At 41.7% G+C, this 10624-nt stretch overlaps 1 gene segment (V, D, J or C); it reads left to right on the forward strand.

Annotated features, from left to right (window-relative positions):
- Window positions 1-9827: 9827 nt before the first annotated feature.
- On the forward strand, window positions 9828-10395 carry LOC132709631 (immunoglobulin lambda variable 8-61-like). The segment is given in 2 exon segments: window positions 9828-9901; window positions 10043-10395. Coding segments are annotated over 2 exon segments (360 nt in total).
- Window positions 10396-10624: the final 229 nt, after the last annotated feature.

Here is a 10624-nt window from a genome sequence, read left to right on the forward strand (position 1 = left end):
GGATTTCTTATGATCTGCCTTAGCTCATATGTCCAAATGGACTATGGTCGTCCTCATTTCCCTAGGCTGGTGGTTTTACACACTATGGAGAGGCAGTGGAGTTGCCCAATTTCATGTATAATTTCCATGTCATTTTCACATATAAAGAAGTGTGTTTGAAGAAATTCACAAGTTTTCCAGTTCTACAAGCAGCACAGTTTGATTTTTAATTGACCTTATAATTCGTCATGGTTTCCAAATCTCCTCTATGCAAATGTCTCCTCCGGTCATTGGCTAAACCAGAAGACCTCAAATGGTTTTGGGGAAGAAGTTTTCTAGTAGAACCAATGAGGGCAGATCTCATTTGCATGAAAGGAGAAATCAAGAGGCATTTAAGGGAAGGAAGGGAGAAGATCTGAAGAAGGTTATAATTTCTTTCCCTAAAAGAATATTCCTTGCCAAAGTTGACCATGAGTTGGGCTGTGATTTTCTTAGCACTCCTCACTTACTGCACAGGTAAAGCTTTCCTGGAACAAGAGAGGATTTGGCTGTGATTCTCATAAGAAAAGCTTTCCTTGGAAATGATCAAAGCAAAGGAAGATGCATCAGTTTAACTATATTTCTTTCTTTTTCTTCCTCCCTCTTTCCTTTCCTATCTCCCATCATTATTTAAAGGCATCGATGGTCAGTCCACTTGGACTCAGCCTCCCTCCAGCTCCGTGTCCCTGGGTGAAACCATCACACTCTCCTGTTTAACAACTCAGAGTTCCTACAGCATTGGCTGGTATCAACAGGAACCAGGAAAAGGCCCTCGTTTTGTCCACTGTGATGGCTGCAACAGGGGAGAAGGGATCCCAAATCGGTTCACTGCCACCAGATCTGGGAGTACAGGATCTCTGGCCATCACCAATGTGCAGGCTGATGACGAAGGAGTTTATTATTGTGGTAGCCTGAACAGTGCAGGCAACGCGTTCCACAGTGATTAATTCTTATGGGGAAGTGTGACAAAAACCTCCTCTCTGCCTCTTCAGCCTGAGACAAGAAGCAACATACCTTGTCTTGTGATCGAGGAAACTAGAGGTGAGAAGACAGGAGAGAAACTTCTGCAAGTTCATTTCTATCTGCAAAGAAGTCTCTCGGTCCCTTTGAAGAGGGGTGAGGAATACAAGAATAGGAAAGAGAAGGCCACAGACCAGTGGTGAAATCCAATATTTTTTACTACCGGTTCTGTGGGCGTGGTTTGGTGGGCATGGTGTGGTTGGGTAGACTTATCTTGGTGGGCATTGCAGTGGAAGGATATTGCAAAATCTCCATTGCCACTACTGGTTCTCCAGAAACTGTCAGTACCTGCTGGATTTTACCCCTGCCACAGTCCCACAGTCTGAATCTCCCATGATTTGAGTAAAAACTATCAAAGGATAAGATGTAAAATTGGAGAGGAGCTACAGGTGATTTGCAGGTGCTTCAACACCAGACTGGAGATGGGATAAAAGGGACTTGATGAAGACACAGGCTAAAAAGTGGCCACTGGGACAAGTTTGGGTCAAGGCTAGAGGTTGTAAGGATGAACACTTCGTATCCATTTGAAGCCTCACTTGTGGTTCTCCTAGATTAGATGTTGAGCTTTACAGATGATGTGCTTCAATGTTCCTACTGGGAGAAATGAATGAGCCACTGAAAACATGGAACTCTTCTGATGAACAGGTCCCTCCTTTACCTCAACCTCAAGCACACCAGGAAAGCCAGGAAGGAAAAGCAGAAACAAGCATGATGCTCCAGACATACATATGATCTCTCCTTAAATCAAAGCCTTAAAAATATTAAGGAAGACTTTGGGACATCTTCTGAAATAGAATGAATAAAGATGACACATTTTGTTCCATTCTTGTTTTCTTCTTTATTTCATCCTTTATTTTTTTTTGGTCTTTTCCTTCCTCTAATGTTTAAGGAGAAGGATGATGACGGTCTTCAGAGGATGAGAAATTCAGCATTTTTTCTGCCCAGGTGGGGAGAATGCAGATGTTGCCAAATCAGTGGCCAGCAGGGGGTGCTGCTGCCCTTTCATGTTTGAGCAAAAGCATGGCCAGATGTGGCTTCTGAAATGTCTCATCGCCTTCTTGAGAGTAAGGGAGGGAGGAGGACACTGAGCATTCACAGAATAAGTGAGTAGTGCAGGATAAAAGGAAATGGTTAGGTCCAACCACTCTGCTTCCAGATATATGTTCCAAAAATTAAGAAAAATGAAAATAGAATAGAATAGAATAGAATAGAATAGAATAGAATAGAATAGAACAGAATAGAACAGAACTAAGTCTGCACTACTATTAATCTTCTCATCGTTCCTATCACCCATCTCCTTCCACTTATGACCGTGTGACTGTAATTTTGTTGCTTGTATCCTTACAATTTATATTGATATTGTTTCCTGATTGCTTATTTGTACCCTATGACTATCATTAAGTGTTGTACCTTATGATTCTTGACGAACGTATCTTTTCTTTTATGTACACTGAGAGCATATGCACCGAAGTCCAATCACACTTGACCAATAAAGAATTCTATTCTATTCTATTCTATTCTATTCTATTCTATTCTATTCTATTCTATTCTATTCTATTCTATTCTATTCTATTCTATTCTATTCTATTCTATTCTATTCATTTTCTCTTCTATTCATTTTCTTTTCTCTTCTATTCCATTCCATTCCACTTATTCTATTCTATTCTATTCATTTTCTCTTCTATTCATTTTCTTTTCTCTTCTATTCCATTCCATTCCACTTATTCTATTCTATTCTATTCTATTCTATTCTATTCTATTCTATTCTATTCTATTCTATTCTATTCTATTCTATTCATTTTCTCTTCTATTCATTTTCTCTTCTACTCTATTCCATTCCATTCCATTCCACTTATTCTCTTCTCTTCTCTTCTCTTCTCTTCTCTTCTCTTCTCTTCTCTTCTCTTCTCTTCTCTTCTCTTCTCTTCTCTTCTATTCATTTTCTCTTCTATTCATTTTCTCTTCTACTCTATTCCATTCCATTCCATTCCACTCCACTTATTCTATTCTATTCTATTCTATTCTATTCTATTCTATTCTATTCTATTCTATTCTATTCTATTCTATTCTATTCGGTGCATTGAAGGGTTAACATACACAGATTAGTAGGGGGCCCCTATGCTCGTAGGGCCCACAGACAAGTGTCCATCAGGCCCATGCGTTAAGTCAGCCCTGGACCCATTGACCCCGTGAGGTCAGTAAAAGCGATGTGAAGAACTGAAACAAGACCCTTCAACCAAAGTCCCCTTGAAGGTTTCATCTAGCCTGATGATGAAACATCCAGATGTTAACAGCAATCTCAGAGAACAGACCATCAATACCTCCTCTTTTTCCTTAGACTGCTGGTCTCGAAGGGACATTTCCTCTCCTTGAACCATGGGAATTAATCAAGGAAGGTGGGATACATTTCATCAACCCATCCCACGGTTGTCCAAAGGCAAATACGTTTTCTGTAACAAGGCTTTGTAGACTCAAGCAGATCAAAGCAGGTTCTTAGAATGAACCTCAGATAGTCTTCAATCTATTAAACAACTCATTCTTGCATCTTCCTTTCCCGCCACTGCAAGAAAATAATAGTTTTAGACCAGACACATCTTAGCAGTTGCTCATCCCCTCTCTAATTAGCCTCCTTGAGGGCTTGGGTGGTAGTTGAAGAGCAAGACATTTGCATGAGGGAGTCCTCTCTTGCCCTTTAGGGATTTAAGAGGGGTGGAGAGGAGGCAAGAGGAAAATCCATTTGCTTTAGAGAAAGGCTTGGCCCATCTAGTTCTCCCACCATGTCCCGGGCATTTCTTCTCTGCATCGTCCTGATCTCTGTTGGTAAGAGAAACCCATTGAGAAGGAGGCCTAATTCTTTCTAGAACTAACCTCAGAAAACTTCCTTGCTTGATAATTGAGTTGGCCATTTGTGGTGCTCCTCTTGACCCTCTGTTGAACAAGCAACATCTTCCTCTCTTTCAGGCCCCAGCCTTCAACAACTGCAGAACCTGAAGGACCCAGAATTCGTAGCCCCTGGGGGCACAGTCACCATATCTTGTCGATACGATGGTGGAAATCTTGGAGATGGCAACTACCCTTGGTGGTCTCAGCAGGTACCTGGTGATAAACCTCGAGCTTTGATCTATGCAACCAGTACCAGACCTTCAGGAGTTCCAGAACGTTTCTCCGGGTCCAGATCAGGGAATGTGATGTCCTTGACTATCACTAGGGCTCTGCTTGAAGACGAAGCCACCTACTATTGTTGCGTCTGGACGGGTAGTCAGTTCCACAGTGATTGATTCAGGTGGGGAAGTGAGACAAAAACCTTCTCTGGGGTTCATTTCAGCTTCTCTCTTGTTTAAATTCCCCTGTGTCCAGAAGTGAAATCTGACAGTAAGAAAGAAATGCAGACTTTGGGTTGATATAAGACCAGAGAAGAAGAGCATCCTATCCAGGGGATCTTCATTTAGAAAGTCCAGCTGCCCATCATAATCTTTTCTTCCTATTCTTTCTCTCCTCATTTAGAGCTTACAGGTGTTTGCTGGGCCTAATGTGACTCTGGGAGTGAGGAAAACTCCTGGCATTTGAAGGGTGTTGTTTTTGCATTTAGAGAAATGGCATTATGGCTCAAAGCCTTTGTTGACTTTTGTCTTTCTACAGTGTGGCTTATCTTCCAATCCTGCATTAACAGGGGGTTGGACTAGATGACCTCCAAGGTCCCTTCCAACTTACTGTTACTGGGTGGCAAATGCTGCATTTCTTCAGCCCAGGTGGGGATAACACAGGTGCTGCGATATCTGTGCCCAACAGGGGTTGCTGCCATTGTTTCATGCTTCTCCCGAAAACGACTTAAGCCAAAGGACAGTCAGATGTGGCTCCTGCAACGCCTAGTCTACTCCTCTACTCTAAGGGAGAGAGGAGGGCCCTGATCCTCCACATAAGAGGTGAAATAGGAGAAGAGAAAAGGAAACAGTTCGGTCCAACAACTATGCTTCAGGTGATCTGTTCCCAAAATTAAAAAAAATAAAATATGAGGATTTCTTAAGACCTGGTTAGCCCATGTATGCAAATGGACTATGTGGTCCTCCTCCTCTTCCCTAGACTTGTGCTTTTCCATGCTATTGAGGTTGAGTTACATAATCACATGTATCATGTCCATGTCAAATTCATGTATAATTAAATGGTGGGTCTGAAGAAACATATCCCTGTTCCTCAAGCAGCAGGGTGTGATTTTTGATTGAGACGTATTAATTCCTCCCGTTTTCCAAATCTCTAATATGCAAATATTTCCTCCAGTCATTGGTTAAACCAGAAGACCTCAAAACGGTTTTGGGGAAGAAAGTTGTCTGGTAGAACCAATGAGGGCAGATCTCATTTGCATGAAAGGAGAAAGCAGGAGCATTTAAGGAAAGGAAGGGAGAAGATCTGAAGAAGGTTATAATTTCTTTCCCTAAAAGAATATTCCTTGCCAAAGTTGAACATGGGTTGGGCTGTGATTTTCTTAGCACTCCTCACTTACTGCACAGGTAAAGTTTTCCTGGTCCAAGAGAGGATTTGGCTGTGATTCTCATAAGAAAAGCTTTCCTTGGAAATGATCAAAGCAAAGGAAGATGCATCAGTTTAACTATATTTCTTTCTTTTTCTTCCTCCCTCTTTCCTTTCCTATCTCCCATCATTATTTAAAGGCATCGATGGTCAGTCCACTTGGACTCAGCCTCCCTCCAGCTCCGTGTCCCTGGGTGAAACCATCACACTCTCCTGTTTAACAACTCAGAGTTCCTACAGCATTGGCTGGTATCAACAGGAACCAGGAAAAGGCCCTCGTTTTGTCCACTGTGATGGCTGCAGCAGGGGAGAAGGGATCCCAAATCGGTTCACTGCCACCAGATCTGGGAGTACAGGATCTTTAAGCATCACCAATGCACAGGCTGAAGACGAAGGAATTTATTACTGCCTTAGCTGGAACAGTGGAGGCAACGCGTTCCACAGTGATTAATTCTTATGGGGAAGTGCGACAAAAACCTCCTCTCTGCCTCTTCAGCCTGAAACAAGAAGCAACGTACCTTGACTTGTGATCGAGGAAACTAGAGGTGAGAAGACAGGAGAGAAACTTCTGCAAGTTCATTTCTATCTGCAAAGAAGTCTCTCGGCCCCTTTGAAGAGGGGTGAGGAATGCAGGAACAGGAAAGAGAAAGCCCACAGACCAGTGGTGAAATCCAATATATTTTACTACCGGTTCTGTGGGCGTGGTTTGGTGGGCATGGTGTGGTTGGGTAACCTTATCTTGGTGGGCATTGCAGTGGAAGGATATTGCAAAATCTCCATTGCCACTACTGGTTCTCCAGAAACTGTCAGTACCTGCTGGATTTCAACCCTGCCACAGTCCCACGGTCTGAATCTCCCATGATTTGAGTAAAAACTATCAAAGGATAAGATGTAAAATTGGAGAGGAGCTACAGGTGATTTGCAGGTGCTTCAACACCAGACTGGAGATGGGATAAAAGGGACTTGATGAAGACACAGGCTAAAAAGTGGCCACTGGGACAAGTTTGGGTCAAGGCTAGAGGTTGTAAGGATGAACACTTCGTATCCATTGGAAGCCTCACTTGTGGTTCTCCTAGATTAGATGTTGAGTTTTACAGATGATGTGCTAAATATTCTTACGGGGAGAAATGAATGAGCCACTGAAAACATGGAACTCTTCTGATGAACAGGTCCCTCCTTTACCTCAACCTCAAGCACACCAGGAAATCCAAGAAGGAAAAGCAGAAACAAGCATGATGCTCCAGACATACATATGATCTCTCCTTAAATCAAAGCGTTAAAAAAATTAAGGAAGACTTTGGAACATCTTCTGAAATAGAATGAATAAAGATGACACTTTTTGTCCCATTCTTGTTTTCTTCTTTATTTCATCCTTTATTTATTTATTTTTTTGGTCTTTTCCTTCCTCTAATGTTTAAGGAGAAGGACGATGACGGTCTTCAAAGGATGAGAGATGTTGCCTTTCTTCTGCCCAGGTGGGGAGAATGCAGATGTTGCATTCTCGTCATTTAGAGCTTACAGGTGTTTGCTGGGCCTAATGTGACTCTGGGAATCAGGAAAACTCCTGGCATTTGAAGGGTGTAGTTATTGCATTTAGAGAAATGGCATTATGGCTCAAAGCCATTGTTGATTTTTGTCTTTCTACAGTGTGGCTTATCTTCCAATCCTGCATGAACAGGGGGTTGGACTAGATGACCTCCAAGGTCCCTTCCCACTTACTGTTACTGGATGGCAAATGCTGCATTTCTTCAGCCCAGGTGGGGATAACACAGGTGCTGCAATATCTGTGCCCAACAGGGGTTGCTGCCATTGTTTCATGCTTCTCCCAAAAACGACTTAAACCAAAGGACCGTCAGATGTGGCTCCTGCAACGCCTAGTCTACTCCTCTACTATCAGGGAGAGAGGAGGGCCCTGATCCTTCACATAAGAGGTGAAATAGGAGAAGAGAAAAGGAAATAGTTCGGTCCAACAACTATGCTTCAGGTGACCTGTTCCCAAAATTAAAAATAAAATAAAATATGAGGATTTCTTAAGACCTGGTTAGCCCATGTATGCAAATGGACTATGTGGTCCTCCTCCTCTTCCCTAGACTTGTGCTTTTACATGCTATTGAGGTTGAGTTACATAATCACATGTATCATGTCCATGTCAAATTCATGCATAATTAAATGGTGGGTCTGAAGAAACATATCCCTGTTCCTCAAGCAGCAGGGTGTGATTTTTGATGGAGACCTATTAATTCCTCCCGGTTTCCAAATCTCTAATATGCAAATATTTAAAAAAATTAAGGAAGACTTTGGGACATCTTCTGAAATAGAATGAATAAAGATGACACATTTTGTTCCATTCTTGTTTTCTTCTTTATTTCATCCTTTATTTTTTTTTGGTCTTTTCCTTCCTCTAATGTTTAAAGAGACAGATGATGACGGTCTTCAGAGGATGAGAAATTCAGCATTTTTTCTGCCCAGGTGGGGAGAATGCAGATGTTGCCAAATCAGTGGCCAGCAGGGGGTGCTGCTGCCCTTTCATGTTTGAGCAAAAGCATGGCCAGATGTGGCTTCTGAAATGTCTCATCGCCTTCTTGAGAGTAAGGGAGGGAGGAGGACACTGAGCATTCACAGAATAAGTGAGTAGTGCAGGATAAAAGGAAATGGTTAGGTCCAACCATTCTGCTTCCAGATATATGTTCCAAAAATTAAGAAAAACAAAAATAGAATAGAATAGAATAGAATAGAATAGAATAGAACAGAATAGAACAGAACTAAGTCTGCACTACTATTAATCTTCTCATCGTTCCTATCACCCATCTCCTTCCACTTATGACCGTGTGACTGTAATTTTGTTGCTTGTATCCTTACAATTTATATTGATATTGTTTCCTGATTGCTTATTTGTACCCTATGACTATCATTAAGTGTTGTACCTTATGATTCTTGACGAACGTATCTTTTCTTTTATGTACACTGAGAGCATATGCACCGAAGTCCAATCACACTTGACCAATAAAGAATTCTATTCTATTCTATTCTATTCTATTCTATTCTATTCTATTCTATTCTATTCTATTCTATTCTATTCTATTCTATTCTATTCTATTCTATTCATTTTCTCTTCTATTCATTTTCTTTTCTCTTCTATTCCATTCCATTCCACTTATTCTATTCTATTCTATTCATTTTCTCTTCTATTCATTTTCTTTTCTCTTCTATTCCATTCCATTCCACTTATTCTATTCTATTCTATTCTATTCTATTCTATTCTATTCTATTCTATTCTATTCTATTCTATTCTATTCTATTCTATTCTATTCTATTCATTTTCTCTTCTATTCATTTTCTCTTCTACTCTATTCCATTCCATTCCATTCCACTTATTCTCTTCTCTTCTCTTCTCTTCTCTTCTCTTCTCTTCTCTTCTCTTCTCTTCTCTTCTCTTCTCTTCTCTTCTATTCATTTTCTCTTCTATTCATTTTCTCTTCTACTCTATTCCATTCCATTCCACTCCACTTATTCTATTCTATTCTATTCTATTCTATTCTATTCTATTCTATTCTATTCTATTCTATTCTATTCTATTCTATTCTATTCTATTCGGTGCATTGAAGGGTTAACATACACAGATTAGTAGGGGGCCCCTATGCTCGTAGGGCCCACAGACAAGTGTCCATCAGGCCCATGCGTTAAGTCAGCCCTGGACCCATTGACCCCGTGAGGTCAGTAAAAGCGATGTGAAGAACTGAAACAAGACCCTTCAACCAAAGTCCCCTTGAAGGTTTCATCTAGCCTGATGATGAAACATCCAGATGTTAACAGCAATCTCAGAGAACAGACCATCAATACCTCCTCTTTTTCCTTAGACTGCTGGTCTCGAAGGGACATTTCCTCTCCTTGAACCATGGGAATTAATCAAGGAAGGTGGGATACATTTCATCAACCCATCCCACGGTTGTCCAAAGGCAAATACGTTTTCTGTAACAAGGCTTTGTAGACTCAAGCAGATCAAAGCAGGTTCTTAGAATGAACCTCAGATAGTCTTCAATCTATTAAACAACTCATTCTTGCATCTTCCTTTCCCGCCACTGCAAGAAAATAATAGTTTTAGACCAGACACATCTTAGCAGTTGCTCATCCCCTCTCTAATTAGCCTCCTTGAGGGCTTGGGTGGTAGTTGAAGAGCAAGACATTTGCATGAGGGAGTCCTCTCTTGCCCTTTAGGGATTTAAGAGGGGTGGAGAGGAGGCAAGAGGAAAATCCATTTGCTTTAGAGAAAGGCTTGGCCCATCTAGTTCTCCCACCATGTCCCGGGCATTTCTTCTCTCCATCGTCCTGATCTCTGTTGGTAAGAGAAACCCATTGAGAAGGAGGCCTAATTCTTTCTAGAACTAACCTCAGAAAACTTCCTTGCTTGATAATTGAGTTGGCCATTTGTGGTGCTCCTCTTGACCCTCTGTTGAACAAGCAACATCTTGCTCTCTTTCAGGCCCCAGCCTTCAACAACTGCAGAACCTAAAGGACCCAGAATTCGTAGCCCCTGGGGGCACAGTCACCATATCTTGTCGATACGATGGTGGAAATCTTGGAGATGGCAACTACCCTTGGTGGTCTCAGCAGGTACCTGGTGATAAACCTCGAGCTTTGATCTATACAACCAGTACCAGACCTTCAGGAGTTCCAGAACGTTTCTCCGGGTCCAGATCAGGGAATGTGATGTCCTTGACTATCACTCGGGCTCTGCTTGAAGACGAAGCCACCTACTATTGTTGCGTCTGGACGGGTAGTCAGTTCCACAGTGATTGATTCAGGTGGGGAAGTGAGACAAAAACCTTCTCTTGGGTTCATTTCAGCTTCTCTCTTGTTTAAATTCCCCTGTGTCCAGAAGTGAAATCTGACAGTAAGAAAGAAATGCAGACTTTGGGTTGATATAAGACCAGAGAAGAAGAGCATCCTATCCAGGGGATCTTCATTTAGAAAGTCCAGCTGCCCATCATAATCTTTTCTTCCTATTCTTTCACTCCTCATTTAGAGCTTACAGGTGTTTGCTGGGCCTAATGTGACCCTGGGA

This window comes from Pantherophis guttatus, chromosome 17 (assembly GCF_059756535.1).
Source record: "Pantherophis guttatus breed Tessera chromosome 17, ASM5975653v1, whole genome shotgun sequence".
Lineage (NCBI taxonomy): Eukaryota > Metazoa > Chordata > Lepidosauria > Squamata > Colubridae > Pantherophis > Pantherophis guttatus.